At 49.0% G+C, this 21,095-nt stretch overlaps 1 protein-coding gene across 1 annotated transcript in view; it reads left to right on the top strand.

The window, feature by feature from the left end:
• Positions 1-20,524, top strand: part of NKAIN1 (sodium/potassium transporting ATPase interacting 1) — a 209,135-nt gene extending 188,611 nt beyond the window's left edge. The window contains exon 7 of the mRNA XM_048826180.2: positions 19,347-20,524. Coding sequence (XP_048682137.1) covers positions 19,347-19,356 — 10 coding nt within the window. The 3' untranslated portion in view covers positions 19,357-20,524. The remainder of the gene's footprint in view (positions 1-19,346) is intronic.
• The last annotated feature ends 571 nt before the right edge of the window (positions 20,525-21,095 follow it).

Here is a 21,095-nt window from a genome sequence, read left to right as displayed (position 1 = left end):
AAATGCACCTAGCCAGTTCTGCAATGCTGCACCTGGAGGGCTGGTGGGGAATCCTTTCTGACTCCCCAGGGGGTACGCTGATGCCCAGAAGCTTGAAGTTTGAGAACCCCAAATGCTGGAGTCAGCATGTGCATTCTGGAGCAGGTTCTGTTCCTAGAGGGAATGCTGTCCCCACTCATCCACCTACGTGAGCTTGCCGAAGGTTTGATTTCACCTCCTTGCTGGATTGTTAAGTGTAGTGAAGAATACTCAAAACAGAGACAGCTGTACTGGGCAAGTGGATTGGTACACAGCTATAGGGTCTTGCAAAACATATGCCCTGGAGAGGGGCTGGGAGCTTGTGGCCCTGCTAAGTGAAGTGCTCTATCCTGATCACCTCGAAACCCTGCAGCAGCTGCTATGCTCTGGCTCTCTGACATGCTTCCAACAGCATGGAGGGAAGGACGGGGGCTGGGTTTTGAAGCTCCTGTCTTTTTAATGAGAGCATCTCAGCTGCCTGGGCAGATGCAACACATGAAAGTTATGAGCCTCACTTAATTCACTTTCCGCCAAGCAGGTCTGGTAAATGGAGTCCCCATGGATTACTAAGGCAAAATGAATCTGGGGAGAGCCTACAGGCAAACAGAGGCTACCTTAATAGCCTGTGAAATTAAAGCTCCTTATGTAGTTACCAATTAGCCGTAATTGAATTAAAGGCAGGAGTGTGGGAGCACTTCCACATGGAGCCTTAGAGAAGTACAGAAGTGCATTTGCCCTGTTGCCTCTTCCTGTCTTTCTTTCTCCCCAACTCTGCACAGCCGCTGCATTCACAGGCCATTCCCTGTGGCAGCTCACGCCAGGGCACTCTCCTGACCTGATGGGAAATGAGCCACCGTGCCTACCCGGGGCAGCGAGCCTGCAGGCTGCCATGCAATCCCTGCTCTCCAGGGGCCTGTGCTGGGCACCCCTGCTGGTCCTGTCCCTCCTGGGAACGCAGCAGCCGCCCCCCTGCACATGTTCCTGAGCTCCAGCAGGCAGCGGGGCGTGAGCCAGGAGCGCAGGGTCTCCTGGGGATGCTGCACAAGCACTCGATGTGCTTCCCCACTGGGCATTCAGACCCTGCTACACACAGGAGCACCCCAGCTAATCTGCACCCCCATGCCAACGGGCACGGAACTCATGAGGGCCTGACTTTCAAAGAGCTTCACACCCTGAACTCATTGACACGTTTGGCCTGTAAGGATCCCTGCTCTACCAGTCGAGCCCTGTCCCGTAGGCAGAACAGGGGGGCGCTGTGCTGGTGGAGAGGAGGGGCGGGGATCACTGAGCAGGGGGCGAGGTATTGCCTCCAACGCAGTGTGGGGGCCCCTGCGCTGAGGGGACATCTGCACAGCACCCGCCGGGCACAGGCTGGCCAGGCTGAGCGGGCCTGGATGCAGCCTGCACAGGGACGCCAGCACTGAAGGCAGTGCAGCATTGGTAGCACAAGCCCAGCACAGAGCCTGGTACATATTCCCCTTGCTAGCCCGAAGCTGCCCTGACCTCACTGCTCTTGGGTACGTCTACACGGCAATAAGAGACCCACGGAGCAGCTGCGGCTGGCCTGGGTCAGCTGGCTCGGGGTTCAGGCTGCAAGGCGGTATGATTGCAATGCCTGGGGGAGGTGGGGGAGCCCAGGCGGCAGCTTGAGCCTGACTGTCTACACTGCAATGTTTAGCCCCACAGCTCGAGCCCGAGTCAATTGACCTGGGCTCTGAGACTCGGGCCGCAGATCTCTGACTGCAGTGTGGACGTACCCAGTGTGACCCACACCAAGCAAGCTCAAATGGGCTCGGCCATGCACAGCTTTTGCTGTACAGACGTACCCTGAGACACGGACACACACTGTGACTGAGAGACAGGCTGACTTATGCTGAGATTCAGACACACACACACAGTGACACAGGTACACCACACAGAGACACACACACAGACTGACAAAGATAACACAGAGTGATTCAGATACCACACACACACACACACACACACACGGTAACACAGATATACCACACACACACACACACAGTGATTCAGATACATCCCACAGAAACACACACACACAACCCTTTATACTGATGTTTCTGATTGATTAGTTCACCCGTCAATACCATATGAGAACAACTGGAGGAAAGAATCTGGTGTACGTCTGTGTGTGCAGGACTGAGGGTGTATGAGTGTGAGCCTGACTGTGTATCTGTAAGTCTGGTGTGTGCCTCAGTGTCCTGTGTGAGGGGCATAGAGCTGATTTATATTAATGTGCATCTGGGGCTATGGGGCAGGGGGTTGTGTTTGACTCTCTCTCTCTCTGTATGATTACATGTAATGGGTGTGTTGTTTGTATTAGGCCTATGCTTCTGGGGGGAGGGTGCCTGTGTGTGTGTATTGTGTGCCAATGTCACTTCCTGTGATATGCATCTGTATGTGTGTTGTATGTATGTATGTAACTAAGAGGAAGTTGCAGGTGTATCCCTGGATGTGTTGGTGCATCTGTTTCTCCATGACTCCCTCCGATGGGCATTTGGGTGTATTGTGGATATGTGTGGGGTGAGGGTGCATGTGTGTCTCAGGGTGTGTGTGTGTGTGTCTTTGTCTGCATGTGTCACGTAGCAGAAGATAGTCTCCAGCTCTCTCTCACACACACACACACACATCCATTGCCCTGTTGCTGCAGGCAGTATCAGGATAGCAGCTGTGATTTATGGTGGAGTTGTGCTGTACGAAGTCACAAAACAACATTTTGTGGTCAGACCCAGAGGCCCTTACAGAGCGAGAGTGAGACAACGAGCTGACCCTTCGATCCATTCCTCAAAGCACCTGCAGTTCCTGTTTCCAGACAGGTGAAACAGTAATCGAAAAAGGAGCAAAGAAAGTCGTTCAGCAGCTGGAGCATTTTAAATAAGGTGGAAAAAAAAGCAAACCCACTGGCTCTGGCAAGCTCAGCTTTGATGAACTTCTCTCTCCGCTAGGAAGCTGCCTCCCCATGATTCCCCCACACTGCACATCACCAGTAGAATCGTTTCTACTTAGGCCTGGTCTACACTCCAGAGTTAGGGCGATGGAAGTCACCTTGTGTCAACCTCTTCATGCACGTGTCTATGTTCAGATTTGTCTCTGGCTGATGTAAATGCCCCATTCTAGCAGCACAGTGAAACCACCCCTCAATGGCACGTTTGACCTACTGCGGTTGGCACAGTGCAAGTCTAGACACTGCACAACCTGTGTCAATCCTAACAGTTTTCCAGCAGCTGTCCCACAATGCGCCATTCCCTGCAAAATGACCACTCTGGCCACAGTTTTAAATTCCTCTGCCCAGGGGTCACAGAGACAAGAAGAGGCTGAGCAGGCTCAGCTACGAACCAGCCATAGAAACATGGACCTCTTCGAGCAGATTGCTGGGGGATGCAGGAGAAGGCGTACGACGGGGACCAGCAGCCATGCCATATGAAAGCGAAGGAGCTGCAGCAGGCCTACCCCAAAGCCAAGAAGGCCAACAATTGATCTGATGCTGAGCCACAGACCTGGTGCTTTTACAATGGACTGCGTGCCATACTTGGCAGAGACCCCACCAGCACCAGCAGACCACTGCACATACCTTGGAGGAGCCCGAGACAGAGGCCCCTGCAGTGAACAGTGAGGAGCAAGGGTGGGGAGATGTGGTGGGGAACGCCAGCTATGCCGCGAGCCAGGACCTGTTTGAATCTCTGCCACAGACCAGCCAGTCTGACCAGGCAAACGCAGATGAGCCTGCTGAAGAGGAAGGGGCCTCAGGTAAGTGTGTGCATGCATTTTTTCTTACAATCTTTAAATGTAAAGATGGCAGCCGCCCGGACCAGTGTTTTACCCATATGAGAAGGGCTGGAGCTGTTAGCATCTGCTTTTCACTCCCCTCTTGGGATAGGCAGAGATGGGAGGCAGGCAGAGCAATTTATTTATGTCCATGGGCATGGCCCTTTGATCCTCCTAAGAGATCTCGATGAAGCTTCCTTGGAAGCACTCTGCAATCCTCTCTCAAATGTTTCTAGGGATGGCTGCCTTGTTTCTTCCTCTGAGGTAGGGCACTTTCTTGCGCCACACTGCGATAAGTTTGGCTGGCATCATTGCAATAAACAGGCTAGTGGCATATGGGCCCAGGCAGCTTTGGGACACCAGCAGCAGCTGTGGTCTCTATGCCTTTGTGACCCTCAGGAGTAAGACATCAGCTAAAATCACCACTGTCTGTGGCAAATAGTGCCAGTATTCAGTGCCATTGCCCCATGCTCATGCCCATGGAATAGGGACTGAAATTTTGTAGCTTCATGCAATAGAAAATCCTTTCCCTCTTCCCCCATCATCCCTGGTGGGCTGTACTCACCATGGCTGGGGCTGGACTGCAGTGCTGTGCCAAGGTGCTCCAAAGCTGAAGTGTCAATAAGCATTTCTTGTTCAAAGTGTTTATGGGAATAAGGGAAGGGAGTTTTGAAACTTATCTTTCCCTTTCCCTTATGGGTGTAAATTCAGAGGTACATCTGTCGATTTTAATCAGCAGCTGCTTCTGGTGCCCCCTCCATACCCACAGAACTCTTGACTCTGATGAGGAGGAGAGAGAAGAGGATTCGGGAGGACATATTCTGTGAGATCCTGCAAGCCAGTGCTACATCACACTGTGAGGTTGGAGGGCCAATATGACCAACAGCCTGGTGAAAGGCAGAAAGGACAGGAAAAAGGCCCGGGACTCCCAGCAGGAAAAGGAGAAGGAGATGCACCAGGACATAATGGGTCTTCTCAGGCAGCAAACCCCAATGCTGCAGACCCTGGTTGACCTACAGATCCAAAAATCCTGGTCTCCCCACCCTTTGCAGTCCTGGGAGAACTCCATGGTCACACACTGCTCCCTACACTCCCCAACGATGGCATGGTTGGGCACATCCTTACTCCTACCACTTGATGCTGGGAGACAGCAAGGAAAACCACAGCTTCACAAACACTGACCTACAAGAACCACAGCTCGAGAATGTGTAGCCACAACGGCCTACATTTGTTACTCAGATGGACATGAATGCGGCCTTTCTAGTTTTAAATTTTCACCCCATTAATCTTGTTAAAAATGTGTATAACATTGCCTCTGGGTTTTTTGTGCACATTGATTTTCCACGCTGTTTTTCCCCACTCAATAAAGTTCTATTTTTGGAGAATCAAATTATCTTCATTAGTTCATAACAAATATTGCCAAATACATAGTGATAGTCTAAGCAAATGGCACTTGTAAATCCACACCAAGCACCACAGAATTCATAGCTTTGGGAGAACACCCAGTCATATTTATAAATGTACAGCAAGCCCTACGCAATTCTTAGCAGTACCCAAAGCTCCCAGAGAAACTCCAGCAGAGAATGTGTCTGTGGCTGACCATTAGAGTACTGTTTCCTCACCTGGATAGCTCCACATTGAGCTCTTCTAATGGCCCTTGTGTCTGGCTGTTCAAAGTCAGAGACGTCTCCTCCACCTCAACCTTGGTGGTAGTTTTTCCCCATTTGCCTCACAGATATTATTCAGGACACAACAGGCATGGGATGTTTTTCTCATGGAGATCCAAACAAGTGAGTGAACACCGCCAGCGTCCCATCAATCTACCAAGAGCACATTCAACTGTCATTCTGCATCTGCTGAGCCAGTAGTTGAATATTTCCTTGGTGCTGTCAAGGTGGCCAGTGTATGGCTCCAGAATCACTATTGGCATGTCAGTATCACCAATGGTAATCCGCTGGTCAGGAAAGAATGTCCCTTCTTGCAGCTTTCTGAACAGTCCTGTGTTCTTAAAGATGTGAGTGTCATGCACCTTCCCTCACCAGCCACACTGATGTCGGTGAAGAATCCCCAGTGATCCACCAACACTTGCATAACTGGAGAAAAATAGCTCTTTCTGTTGATATACTCTGTGGCAAGGTGGGCTGGTGCCAAAATAGAGATATTCATGCCATCAATCACCCTACCACAATTCGGGTGCAAATCCATCCACTATGTCCTGCACACTGCAGAGAGTTACAGTCTTGCATAGTAGAAGCTGATTAATGGCCCTATACATTTGCATGTCAATGGTCTCCACAGTGGATTTTCCAACTTCAAAATGATTTCTTGCTGACCAGTAGCAATCCAGCACTGCAAGCTTCCAGAGTGCAATTGCCACTTGCTTCTGCACTGCCAATGCTGTTCTCATTCCGGTGTCCATGCACTGGAGACCTGGAGCGAGCTTGGAACACAGGTCCAGGAATGTGGCCTTTCGCATCTGAAAGTTCTGCAGCCACGGCTTGTCATCCCAAACTTGCATTATGATGTGATCCCACCATATGTGCTCATTTCTCAGGCCCAGAAGCAACACTCCGCCATCTGCAACTGCTCCGTGAACACCACCAAAAATCTTGAATTGGTTTTTGCTGTGTCCCTCCGCAAACTGTCCTTGAAAACATCCTCATGTCCCTGGATGTTGTGGTACTTTCTGCAGGTCTGCAAATACAGGAGAATCGTGCACCCTGTATTTGCAATGTTCATGAGAATAGTGCAGAGCTCTGTGGGCTTCATGCTTCTATCAGAAACGATGGATACTAAAAATGCCTTGCAGATTTGTGGGATTTAAAAAAAAAAGGATATCAAAATTATGGGTTATGGGTGGCATTATGGGATGGAGAAAATTGAATGCTGGAAACTTGACCCCTCTCTCTTGATCCCTGGGTAAGTCATTACTATCCTACAATACATTTTGCAAAAAATTTTCCAGAAGGCATTGCACCAGAAACTGGCATGTGGCACACTGGGATAAGTACTTGTGGTGCACCGCACTTTGCATCAACACAAGCACTCCTGATGAATACGTGCAGTTTGCACATGCCCGAGCAATATACAAACCTCAGCAGCTGAACACGGACCACAGTTGTTAGTGTAGACATGGCCTTAGACCAGGGATAGGCAACCTATGGCACGCATGCCAAGGCGGCATGCAAGCTGATTTTCAGTGGCGCTCACACTGCCCGGGTCCTGGCCACAGCTCTGGGGGGGTTCTGCTGCCAGCCTGGGGTCCCGGCCACTGGCCTGGGGCTCTGCAGCCACCCCCAGCTGTGGCCCCCTGGCCCCAGCCTGGGGCAGTGAGGGGTGCAGACAGGGGCAAGAGGGGGCACACCTCAGCACCCCCACCTTAAAAATTGTTCCAGCACCACTGTGCTGGGTTGTTTTTAAGTCCTGATTTGCTGCTTACGTCACTCTCACGCCACGTGGACCAGCGCGCTGCGTTGGACGTTGAGACTGGAATGTATGTGCAAGAACTGGAATCACAATTTTCTGACAGATTTCAAGATTTCCAGCGATTTGGCCCAAAGCTTTCTTTTCTAATTAAACCTGAAAAGTTCAACGAAAGCGACTTGGATTTGTCTGTATTTCGGTGGATGGGTGTTGAAGATTTCGAAATGCTGCTCATTCAGTTAAAAAGCTTAGAATTGTGGGTATCAACGTTTGGAGAGCTGCGGAGAGCACTTGAAGCTACCGAGAGAGATCATGGGGCCTCTATTCTGACCTGCTGGACGTCCCTGCCAGTGAAATTTAACTGTTTGAAGAAAATTGAGTTTGCAATGCTTTCAGCATTTGTATCCACATACCTGTGTGAACAGGTATTTTCACACATGAAATGTGTCCTCTGTCCCGCTGGTTAACAACTGATCACTCAGAAGCCTGTGTGCAGCTTAAAGTGTCCAAATACCTGCCAGACATTGGAAAACTCAGCAAGGAAAAGCAAGGGCAAGGATCACACTAAACTGATAAGATCTGCATTTTAATTTAATTTTAAATGAAGCTTCTTAAACATTTTAAAAACCTTATTTACTTGACATACAACAATAGTTTACAGAAAAGGAGGACTTGTGGCACCTTAGAGACTAACCAATTTATTTGAGCATAAGCTTTCGTGAGCTACAGCTCACTTCATCGGATGCATCACGAAAGCTTATGCTCAAATAAATTGGTTAGTCTCTAAGGTGCCACAAGTACTCCTTTTCTTTTTGCGAATACAGACTAACACGGCTGTTACTCTGAAACAATAGTTTAGTGATATATTATAGACTTGTAGAAAGAAACCTTCTAAAAACATTAAAATGTATTAGTGGCATGCGAAACCTTAAATGACAGTGAGTAAAGGAAGACTCGGCACTCCACTTCTGAAAGGTTGCCGACCCCTGCCTTAGACTGCGGCTAGGTATTGAAGCTCTGTAGAGATGGTAAGTAACCAACCCTCCTGATAACCCTGTTAGGAGATGAGTATTGATATCTCCTCCTTGTCCTGGGGGGGGGGAGGGGGAAGAGAGGCTTGGTGATCTGTTTAGCCTGTAAGCTCTTTGTGGCAGGGAATGTCTACTATTCTATTTGTATCGTGCCTAGTGCCTAATGCATTGCGGCCCTATTGTAATAACCATGATTATTATTAAGGGTACAGTTTGGTCATGGAGGTCACAGATTCCATGACTTTACTGGAGCTCCGTGACTGCTTCGGCTTCAGCCCTGGCTGCAGGAGCAGCCCCCACCGCAGGAGCAGCGGCCGGGGCTGGAGCAGTCCCGGTGGCTGGGTCAGTCCCCAGGGCTGGATCATCCCCTGGGACTGGGTCAGCCCCCAGGGCTGTGTCAGTCCTCGGGCTGGAGCAGCCCCTGCAGCCGGAGAAGTGGCTGGGGCTGGGTCAGTCCCCGGGGCCGGAGCAGCGGCTCTGGAGCAGTGGCCGGAGCTGGGACTGTTAGTGCGTCCGCCCGGTATTTTTAGTAAAAGTCAGGGATAGGTCGGTGACTTTGACTGAAAATGCCCATGACAAAATCTTAGCCTTAATTACTGTCATTCCTAATAATAAATGACTTGCCTCAAGTCAGTTGCAGGACCAGAAAGCGAGCCCAGGAGTTTTACATCCCAACTGCCCTGCCCTAACCACTAAACTGCAGTGAGATCTTACATGGCTGGGTGAAGCAGGATGGTCCAGTGGTTCAGGCTCTAGCTTAGGACTTAGGAGTTCAAGTCTCTGCTTTACCCCGTGTCCTTGGGCAAGTTGCTTTGTCTCCCTGTGCCTCAATTCCCCATCTGTACACTGGGGTTAATAGCACTTCCCTGCCTCACGGGGATTGTGAGGATAAATGCACTCAAGGTTAGGAGGTGCTCTGATGCTGTGGTATAAGTACCTGGACTAGAAGCCATGTGTGCGTGGAGAGCTCTGTACCTTCCAGACTGTTTTCCCACAGGGCACGCAGCTCTGTAGCTGCTATGACTTGGTTGTTGGTGGCCTCGGCCATCCCACTGCTGGCTGGCTGTGCCATTTTGTGTTCAGCTGCAGCATGCAGCTGCAGAATGGGGTTGCACACATCGCGCTCTCTGGGGGAGATGTCACTTTCGTTCTTTCTTGTTATTTTCCTTAATGCGATAAACCCTTCCAACAGACCATCTTCGCTTGTTCGCTGTGTGTGGAAAACGCACCCCTTCCTGAAGCTGTTTGCATTCACCCAATGGGCATTGCTCCCACATGACCCTCTACCCCCCTTGTGCTCAGCCCCTCCAGAGACATGTCTGGGCCTAACCCAGCATCACAGAAGCTGTTGTGTAAGTGGCACGCTGGGTGGTCAGGAAATAGGTATAAGTGGCAAACTCAGGTAACTTGTGTAATACCCTTGAAATGTGTGCATTGTGTCCCATCTGATGTCTGCGCTTCATAGAGGATAACAACCTACTATTTTTGCTATCACCTAACGGAGTTACTCCTTTCAGCAAAGTGGGACTTGAACTCTTATGGGCCCCAGATGTTGCTCCAGGTGGGTGATCCCTGTTGGGAGGAGTTGGGAGGTAACATATTTTCAAAGTGTGTGCCATGTCCCTCTGATGGCTAGTCCCCATATTGGGCTAACAGCCTACCTCAACCACCAGCTAATAGTTAGGGTTGCCAACTTTCTAATGGCACAAAACACCCTAGTTCCGCCCCTTCCCCGATGCTCTGCCCCCTGCCCCGCCCCTTCCCAGAGGCCCTGCTCCCCGCTCACTACATTCTCCCTCCCTCGTTGGCTCGCTCTCCCCCACCCTCACTCACTTTCACTGGACTGGGGCAGGGGGTTGGGGTGCGAGAGGGAGTAAGAGCTCTGGCTGGGGGTGCGGGCTCTGGGGTGGGGCCAGGGATGAGGGTTTTGGGGTGTAGGAGGGGGCTCCAGGCTGGGGGGTGGGGCAGAGGGGTTCAGGGTGAGGGAAGGGGCCCTGGGCTGGGGCAGGGGGTTGGGGTGCAGAGGGGGTGAGGGCTCCATCTGGGGCTGAAGGCTCTGGGGTGGAGCCAGGAATGAGGGGTTTGGGGTGCAGGAGGGGGCTATGGGTTGGGGGTACTCAGGGCTGGGGCAGGGAGTTGGGGCTCAGGGTTGGGTTGCAGGCTTTACCTCAGGCGGCTCCCAGTCAGTGGCACAGCAGGGCTAAGGCAGGCTTCCTGCCTGTCTTGACTCCACACTGTGCCCCAGAAGGGGCCAGGAGGTTCAGCTCCTAGGTGGAGGCGTGGCAGGCAGTTCTGTGCACTGTTCTTACCCACATGCACCATCCCCACAGCTCCCATTGGCCGTGGTTCCTGGCCAATGGGATTGCAGAGCCAGTGTTTGGGGCAGAGGCATTGCATGGAGCCCTGTGGCCCCCCCACACCTAGGAGCCAGAACGGGTAGGGACTAGCCTGCCTTAGCTCCATAGCACTGCCAACCGGGACTTTAAAAAGCCCGGTCAACGGTGCTGATCAGAGCAGCCAGGGTCCCTTTTCGACCAGGGGTTCCAGTCAAAAACCAGACATCTGATCACCCTAGTAATAGTTACTTTGTTAGTTTAAGCCAGAGTTTGTGATCCAGTGGGTCACAGGTAATAGAAACACAGGGCATAGGACAACTGGTAAGTTTGGTCATAATGGCAATCCTGTTTGCAGAAGATGCAGTGAGGTGGAACATGTGGAAAGGAGATGCATGTCTGAGAATACTAATGCCGAGGCTTTAACCACAAAGTCTCTTGGATTGGGGGTCAGATCTTGGGGAGACAGAGGGCAGACCCAAATGACATTAAAACACAGGCTACTGCTGTGGGAAGGTGCCCAACAGTGTTGGTTAAGATTAATTGGATAGAAATGTGGTCCTTGCTATATACCAGGTCTCAAGTCACCACCTTGCAGAGCTGACATTTTAGGAAACATTGGACTCAAGAGGGGTTGTCGACACCAAGAACAGGGTAAAATCGGTAGCAGAAAGTAGTTTGCCTATCACATGTGCTGGCTAAATGGAAGCTGAAGCTCAGATTGGAACGTCTAAATATCCAGATCAGGGCATATTTGTTGGCAATGTCAACAGTGATTATTTACCCCCAGTAGTCGTAGGTATGAGCGTACTGCAACATAGTTATGAGGAGTTGTTGCAAGTATTAGGATCAGAGCAGCAGCTCCCCAGTCATAACTAAGAAGGTCCGGCAGAATATGATTCGACATGCAGTATAAGAAAGCAATGAAAACTTTGCCAGTCAATACGGCGAGATTGGGAAAGTGAGAATAACAGATCTGCATCCCATCAAGCTGCACCCAAATACTGAAACCTTTCTGATTTGTAAAACAAAAGTTGGTCTTATTGCTTTACTGGAACCTTGCTTGGGTAAAGAAGGGAGATCCCACAATAGTGGCAAAAAGTGTTGTCGTGGTGGAAAAAGGATTAGTACCAATTAGGATTCTGAATTATGTGGTCAGGCCTGTGACACTATATAGAAATCAAGTGGTCGGGCGTCTGGTACGCATAGGTGGGGAAGACAATGTAGTTCTCGATGAATAGTTTGGGAAAGGGGTCATTTGCAGATAGTGATCCAGGATGATGAGATAGATCCATATGTATGGACGAAGGAAGTAGACTTGGGAATGCCTTCAGCATCTGCAGAGCAGGTAGAAAGGTTAGTACAAATGATTAAGGAACATGGAATAGCTTTCTTGCAACATCTTTTGGATTTTGGGTGTGCCACCCAGATAGAGCACACAGTGCCCACCGGGGGACATCCTCCAATTAGGGCTGATTTCAGCCAGTTGCTCCAGCTCTGTATCGGCTGGTGAAGGAAATGATAAAAGAGATGCTGGAAGTGTCATTGTGCTAGTTCAGACAAAAGATGGGAAACTGCGCTTTTGTGTAGCTTACTGAAAGTTGCATCAGGTCACCTATAAGGACACCTGTACCTAGAATGGAAGATTCCTTAGTGGCATTAAAGTCAGCAAGTTTCTTCTCTACTATCAGTTTAACAAGTGGGTAGCAGAGGCACCAGAAGATCAAGAATAAAACCACCTTTGTGACACCCATGGGATTTCATGAATTTACAAGACGGACCCTGTAATGCTCCAGGGACTTTTCAGAGATGGGTGGAGCATTGGAAAGGCTCTGAGAACTTTGATACGATTTTATTGTGTCTACATGACATCATTGTGTATTCAAAATCCTTTGAGGGACATTTGCAACACTTGGCTGTGGTATTTGATAGACTCACACAGTATGGATTAAAAGTAAAACCTTCGAAACGTCATGGGAGGAGAGGTAGATACGCTGGAGGATAGGGATAGGATACAGAGGGACCTAGACAAATTGGAGGATTGGGCCAAAAGAAATCTGATGAGGTTCAACAAGGACAAGTGCAGAGTCCTGCACTTAGGACGGAAGAATCCCATGCACCGCTACAGACTAGGGACCGAATGGCTAGGCAGCAGTTCTGCAGAAAAGGACCTAGGGGTTACAGTGGACGAGAAGCTGGATATGAGTCAACAGTGTGCCCTTGTTGCCAAGAAGACCAATGGCATTTTGGGATGTATAAGTAGGGGCATTGCCAGCAGATCGAGGGACGTGATCGTTCCCCTCTATTCGACACTGGTGAGGCCTCATCTGGAGTACTGTGTCCAGTTTTGGGCCCCACACTACAAGAAGGATGTGGAAAAATTGGAAAGCGTCCAGCGGAGGGCAACAAAAATGATTAGGGACTGGAACACATGAGTTATGAGGAGAGGCTGAGGGAACTGGGGATGTTTAGTCTACGGAAGAGAAGAATGAGGGGGGATTTGATAGCTGCTTTCAGCTACCTGAAAGGGGGTTCCAAAGAGGATAGATCTAGACTGTTCTCAGTGGTAGCAGATGACAGAACAAGGAGTAATGGTCTCAAGTTGCAGTGGGGGAGGTTTAGATTGGATATTAGGAAAAACTTTTTCACTCGGAGGGTGGTGAAACACTGGAATGCGTTACCTAGGGAGGTGGTGGAATCGCCTTCCTTAAAAGTTTTTAAGGTCAGGCTTGACAAAGCCCTGGCTGGGATGATTTAATTGGGGATCGGTCCTGCTTTGAGCAGGGGGTTGGACTAGATGACCTCCTGAGGTCCCTTCCAACCCTGATATTCTATGATTCTATTCTATGATTCTGTGATTTCCTAAAAGAAAATGTGAACTATTTGGGACACATAGTGTCTGTGGCAGGGGTAGCTCCTGATACAGAGAAACTGAAAATGACAGAGGAGTGTCCAATACCTGGCACGGTACAAGACGTCTGGTAGCTCTTACGATTTGTTGATTAATATTGTTGATATATTAAGGACTTAGCTAAAGTTGCTCTGCCATTACCTGAATGGTTAAGAAACACTGGAGATAAGAACATTTCTAAAGCTTCCCAGGTTAAATGGAGTGCAGAGTGCCAAGAAGAATTGAAATCTCTCCATCCTTAGTCCCATCCTGGCCTATCCAGATTGTAAACTACCTTCTAGAGTGTATATAGATGCCAGCAACGAAGGATAGGGAGCCCCCCTTGCTCAGGAGCAAGATAGTAGGGAGCGAGCGATTACTGATGCAAGCTGGAGCTTAAAGGGATCTCAAAGAAATTATGAGAAATAAATTCAAATTGGAATTCTCTGAATTAGCCTGGGCAGTAATGGAAAAGTTTCGGCATTATTTTACAGCAACCTCAATTGAAGTGTTTACAGATAATAACCATCGACATATTTGCAAACTGGCAAACTAGGGGCATTGGAACAACCGGGGGCTTCTTGTCTGGTCAATTATAACTTCACCATCAAATACTGACTGCCAGTATTAATGTGAATGCCAATGTATTATCTAGGCTGCCACAAAAGGTGATTATAAATGAAGGCTCAGATGAAAAGGAGGATTTGGAAATGCCTCTGTTTCTGAATGTTCCTATCAAAGGTACGGGTTTATTGCTAATCCTGTGGTTGGGAATGAAGAGATAGACCTTGACATTCAGTAAGATCTATGGAAGGAAATTCAGTTATGGAGTCTGGTAACCCAGGAATTAAGAAGGCATCTAAGAAAAGATCAAGTGCTGATGGTTGATTGCTGGGAAAAGTTACCAGCTAAGGTAGTGAAACTGCAGAGACACCAAAAATATCTCCAAGAAATGGGAGGTTGGTAAGGAAGGCTCCTTTTCTTTTTGCGAATACAGATTAACACGGCTGCTACTCTGAAATAAATCTAAGGAGAAGATCATACAGATTGTCTTGCCCAGACAGAGTGTAAGGATGGTATTAGAAGCTTATCACAGTGTGTTTGGACATTTTGGAGATAAAGAGACAGAACCAAACTTGAGAAAGAGGTTCTATTGGATTGGGATGAAGGAGGACATTGTACAGTGGTGTCAGAAATGTGAAATATGTAACCTGAAAAATAAAGCTGGAAGTTTTGATAGAACCTCCTTGCATGCTACTGATCACAATGGTCTATTGGCACTGGTGATGTTAGATCATTTAAAATTGAAATTACCTATGTGCTTGTCATGACTGATCATTACACTACATTTGTGGTGGCAATTCCTGTGAAGGATTTGTCAGTGGAGACTACGGCTCAGTTCTTCTGGACATATTCTGTAAGGCCGTATGGGTACCCAATGAACATGCTGACAGATTAGGGAGCTGCTTTTGAGTCCCAGTTGTTTAAAGAACTTTGTACACTTTATGGCAGTCATAAAAAGAGCTATTATGTGCCAATGCAAGGCTTCGAATCCTTTTTCACCCATCCAGCTCCAAATTCCCTGGTTGTGAAAGCAGCAAATGAGTGAGTGAGACAGGGAGGATATAAATCTGTGCCTAAAAAAAAAGAGTTCAAAAGGCTAGATCCGATGGGGAGAAAGGTCTACTCGACTTCCTCCTTGCCGATACGCATTGCAAACCAGCAGGGTCTGTTATCAAAATATGATTTTGTGAACAGGGACACTATGTCCAAATTTGTGGGCAAGTTACCAGAATCCTCCAGGGAGGGGATTCATTATGGAATGTTATTTAGCGGCCAAGACATCTGCACTGGATATGGTTTATTCTTCATCCAGGCTCATGGCCTTGGCTGTAATGATGTGAAAAATGTCATGGTTACAAAACTCTCGTGGAGTGCCTGAGACCCAGCAAAGCATAGAGGACTTGTCGTTTGATGATCACCTCTTACCCTCAGAGAAAACTGATGAGCCATTACACGCTTTCAAAGGCTCCCAGGTCACCCTGTGTTCATCGGGAATTTATATCCAGGCTGCAAAGAGATGGCATTCTGGGAACCAACAGCACGAGCAGCAGCAATGTTATCCTGAGCAATATTTCTGTCAGCCGTCCTGCACCGCGAGGCAGGCACAAATCATGGAGGAAACCTTCTGTGCCTACGTTTAGGCAGTCTGTTGTCACTGTCATATCTATGCCCCAGCTATTTGCGGGCAGGCGGTCTCATTTCTCCAAGCAAATCCAGCCTATGTTACTGCAGATTCAGGACATTTTGGAGTAGGTGCTGCATTTGAAATCTTCAGGCCTCACTCTGAGATTCCTGAAGTTTCACTTGGAGGTGCTCTCGGCTTTCCATCCTCCCATGGAAGGAATTCTCAAACCCTATGATGGGAAGCATGTTTTAAAGGTATTATCTGTCTTTTTCCACTGGCTGTATGCAGTGTTGATGTAGCCGTGTTGGTCCCAGGATATTAGAGAGACAAGGTGAGTAAAAAAATATCTTTTGTTGGACTAACTTCTGTTGGTGAGAGAGACAAGCTTTCGAGTTTACACAGAGTGACCTGAAGAAGATCTGTGCGTAAATTTGAAAGCTTGTCTCTCTCACCAACAGAAGCTGGTCCAGTAAAAGACATGACCTCACTCTTTTTCCACTGATGAAAGAAACGGTGCCATTGCGGGACCTTAACACGGTCCTGGCGGCGCTGGTGGGTCTGCTGGTCCAGCTAATAGCAACTTGTTTATGGGTGCTCCTCTCTCAGAAGACGGCCTTCCTTGTGGCTACAACGTCCGCAGGATGAGTTAGTGAGTTGCAGGCCTTAATGGCAGATCCTCCACACATTCAATTCTTCAAGGACAAGGTGGCTTTAAGACCACACCCAAAATTTTAATCCAAAATCGTATCTTTGTTTCACCGTAATCAGGTTATTTACTTACCTCTATTTTTCCCCGCACCACATTCCAGTGCAGAGGAGCAGTGTCTACATAGCTTAGACGTCAGGCGGTGCTTGGCATTTTATTTAGCAAGGACTAAGTAGTTTCATTCATCACCTCACCTTTCTAGCTCCTGTGCCAGTGGTTCTCAACCAGGGGTACATGTATCCCCGGGGGTACACAGACGCCTTCCGGGGGTACAGCAACTCATCTAGAGATTTGCCTAGCTTTACAACAGGCTACATAAAAAGCACCAGAGAAGTCAGTACAAACTGAAATTTCATACAGCCAATGACTTGTTTATACTGCTCTATCTACTGTACACTGCAATGGAAGTACAATATTTATATTGAAGTTGATTTATTTTATAATTACAGGGTAAAAATGGGGAAGTCCGCAGTTTTTCAGTAACAGTGTGCTGTGACACTTCTGTATTTTTATGTCTGATTTTGTTAGCAAGTAGCTTTTAGGCGAGGTGACATTTGGGGGCAGGCCAGACAAATCAGACCCCTGAAAGGGGTGCAGTCGTCTGTAAAAGTTGAGAGCCACTGTCTTACGCTGCAGATGAAGGGACAGCCAGTCTCCATGCAGAGCATTTCCAATGGGTAACTGCTCATTACCTCCGCTTATGAAGTAGCTCGACAGTCATTCAGTCATGAGTTCATTCAGTGAGCACTCAGGTGACATCGGCCGCATTTCTTAGCGATATCTGCAGGGCTGAAATATGGTCTTCTCTGCATACATTTGCTAGACATGATGCTGTCAACACGGCCTCGAGATCGGACGCAAACTTTGGAAGGCAGTTCTGAACTCACTCCATCGATAGACTCTGAGCCCACCCCTGCTGGAACTGCCTATGAGTCCCCTGAGTGGAACACACGTCTGCAACCACTCGAAGGAGAAAAGACAGTTATGTGTCTGTATCATAATGGTTGTTCTCCGAGATGTGGGTGCAGACATGTGTTTCCCGACCCACCCTGTGCCCCTCTGCATCGGAGTCTTCAGCCGGCAATTTCGGTGTGAAGGAACTGAGGGAGTCGGGGCACCACCACCCTTATGGAGCCCTGGGAGGGACTGCGGGGAGGGGAGTAAGAGCTGCCCCTGTGGGTACTGCTAGGCAAGTCTCCATCTTTGGTGCCCCAGGCATGGGACATGGCTGCACCCATATCTCAAAGAACAACCATTATGATACAGCTAAGTAACCGTCTTTTACCATCAGGTGGCGGAAACAGGCATGGGAAGTGACTTGCCTAAGCTCCCAGAAAGGGTCAGTTTCCTGGTTCTGAGTCAGGAGCTTTTTGGATTTTGTCTACACAGCAAAGCATAGGTGCCGATTCCGTGGGTGCTCCGGGGCTGGAGCACCCACGGGGAAAAATTAATGGGTGCTCTGCACCCACCAGCAGCCATGTTACCCTCGCCCCCACCCCATGTCCTCCTCCCCTGAGCATGCCACGCCCCCACTCCTCCACCTACCTCCCAGTGCTTCCAACGCGGCCGCCGCCAAACAGCTGTTTGGCAGCGTTAGCACACTCCAGGAGGGAGGAGGAGGAGTGGGAACATGGTGTGCTCGGGGGAGGAGACGGGGAAGAGGCGGGGCCAGGGTGGGGATTTGGGGAAGGAGTTGGAATAGGGGCAGGGAGGCGGCAGAGTTGTGGCAGGGACTTTGAGGAAGGGGTTGGAATGGGGACGGGGCAGGGTTGGGAAGAGGCGAGGGAGGGGCGCGGCCTCATGGAAGGGGTGGAGTGGGAGTGGGGCCGGAGGCAGAGGGGGGTCGAGCACCCACGGAAAAGAGGGGAGGTCGGCTCCTATGCTGCAAAGGGTTTGGTGTATAGCAATCCCGACACAGGGCTAGGCTGGCAAACCCTCCCTTTGGGGATGCAGCTCATACAGTCACCAGAGTGCGTTCGCCCCAGAGCTCATACCACACAAAAGAAACTCCCCCAGCACAAGGCCGGTTGTATGGGGGTTTGGCGGCATGGGCGCAGCTTTGGCCAGTGTGATTTTGTCATGCTCCTCACTGGCAGAGCTACGCCAGCCCAGCTGTTCAGTGCAGGGCAGGCCCCAGTCTGCTGCAGGGAGCTGCCTCTCCCTTGCAGAGCTTTGGCTCTCGGGCTGCATTGGCTGTTTAGCAGAGGGGTCGGCTCAGCAGCAGGCAGCCACCAGGAAGGGAGGGAGTTTGTAGCAGCCCTGGCCCCAACAGCGCTGGCCTCCCCCACACTGTGATCAGGGGATGGGGAGCCATGTGTGTCCCAGCAGCTGCAAGGATAGGCAGCACGGAGAGGCAGTGCCCAGTCACAGGCTCCGGCTCTCCCCATTCCCCCGCCAGGCCTCCAAGGAGAAGGGCTGGAAATGGATTGGTGATGAAAACTGAGAGTCGCTCTTACATTGCGAGGGCGCCAGCACCCCAGGAACGGGGGACACCTTGCGGTGAGAGCAGTGAGCTGGGTTCAATGGCCACCTCTGTCAAGGACTCCTGTGTGATCCTGAATCTCTCCGCCTCAATTCCCCCTCTGTCGAGCGTGGATGATCATCGTCCCTCCCCTCCGGCCTTTGTCTGCTGGGTCTGTTCAGTCTGGGAGTGTTCTGGGGCAGGGACTGTCTCTTACGCTGTATCTGTGTAGCACCCAGCACCATGGGACCCCGACATCCATCAGGGCCTTCAAGTACAAATAACTGGTGGGGGGAAGTATCCCATGCCGAGTGAGGAAGAGGAGGGCAAAGCTGCATGCCCACTGAGCTCTTAAGCTGCTCTGATTAGGAACATTGTCTCCTGTCTGGCAAGCACAGAACCCATCTGGGGCCCTACCTAGATAACGAATCTCTTTGTCTCTAGTGCTAGGTGGCTCAGTGCCAGTCCCAGACATCTTCCTAACTCTGTGCCTTTGGTTTGTTCCCTTAGATCTGGGTAACTCCCTTGCGCCCTGGAATCCGCCCCCTCCTGGATCTTCGTGGGAATGTGAGGTGGCGGGATGCGCCGAACGATTGCGAACTGTCCCAAAAGCAACAAGAAAACACGCCAAAGGCGAGGATGGCATGGAGCCAACGCCCTGGGTTCATCTTGGTTTCATTTTATATTCCTTCTAGGCAGTTTCACAGTTTTCAGAGACTTGCTGCAACACCAGAGGAAAAAACACACACACACACACTTACTTTTCTGCTCAGACTGAGGGCCCAAAAGAGGTGCAATGGCTCCACCTGCTGGCTAATGTTCAAATCTCACCAGTAGGTGTAACTCCAACAAGAGCAAGGACCATAGTGAAAAACAAGTATTTTCATGGAGGATGGGGAGAAGATTCATTCTAAGGAACAGCTTTATTCAGCAACACCCTGACTGGACTCCTGCCGTCCATCCATGAAGTGATGTCAGCTGTTCTATTCTGAACCCCTGGTGCCATGGCTTGGCAATACGGATGGTGGATTGAGTAGCTAGCAATGCATCAGGTATCTGTGTTTAAGGCAGGGTGAAACTGACCAGAGGAGGGTAGGTAGGATCTCAATTGACTATTTTCTTTTTTAATTTTATCCACATCTTTATTTGAATTAGTGTGTCCCTTTTCAGCATAGATAAGTGCCAATCCGAAAGGACATTTCATGGGGTGGGGGAGGGGGGAATATTCTGCACTTAATGAATTCCGTGCTGGTGGGAGGAATACACTCTGTCAGCTGGCTGGCAGTGAGAGCTGGGTGCTTCTTGCCTCTGGCAAACAGCCACAGCACCCCACTGACCCCTGAGGCGCAGCAAGAAGCTGCAGTGTTGCCAGCTCTTGCGATTTTATCACAAATCTCACAACAGCTGGTTAGTTTCTTAAAGCTCCAGCTTCTAGAATCAAGAGACTGCAGGAAAATCTCAGCTTTCATGCCTAAAAAGGGAAGTGTCTAGCTCTGCTGATTTCAGAGAAAAGCCTAAAAACTAGGGCTGTCAAGCAATTAAAAAATTGATTGTGATTAATCACGTGATTAAAAAAATGAATTATGATTAATCGCATGATTCATCATGCTGTTAACAATAAGAGAATACCATTTATTTCAATATTTTGGATGTTTTCTACATTTTGAAATATATTGATTTCAATTACAACACAGAATACAAAGTGTACAGTGCTCACTATATTTATTTTTGATTACTAATATTTGCACTATAAAAACCAAAATACGTATTTTTAATTCATCTAATACAAGTACTGTAGTGCAATTTCTTTATCATGAAAGTTGAACTTACAAATGTAGAATTATGTACAAAAAAACTGCACTCAAAAATAAAACAATGTAAAACTTTACAGCCTACAAGTCCACTCAGTCCTACTTCTTGTTCAGCCAATCGCTAAGACAAATAAGTTTGTTTACATTTGCAGGGATAATACTGCCCGCTTTGTGTTTCACCTGAAAGTGAGAACAGGTGTTCGCATGGCAAGATATTTATGTGCCAGATGCAGTAAAGATTCATATGTACCTTCATGCTTCGACCACCATTTCAGAGTACTATGTCCATGCTGATGATGGGTTCTGCTCGATAACAATCCAAAGCAGAGCGGACCAACACATGTTCATTTTCATCATCTGAATCAGATGCCACCAGCAGAAGGTTGATTTTCTTTTTTGATGGTTCGGGTTCTGTAGTTTCTGCATCAGAGTGTTGCTCTTTTAAGAC

This window comes from Caretta caretta, chromosome 19 (genome assembly GCF_965140235.1).
Source record: "Caretta caretta isolate rCarCar2 chromosome 19, rCarCar1.hap1, whole genome shotgun sequence".
NCBI classification, from domain to species: Eukaryota; Metazoa; Chordata; order Testudines; family Cheloniidae; genus Caretta; species Caretta caretta.
The sequence above is the reverse complement of the archived record's forward strand: the minus strand, read 5'-3'. Positions and strand labels throughout refer to the sequence as shown.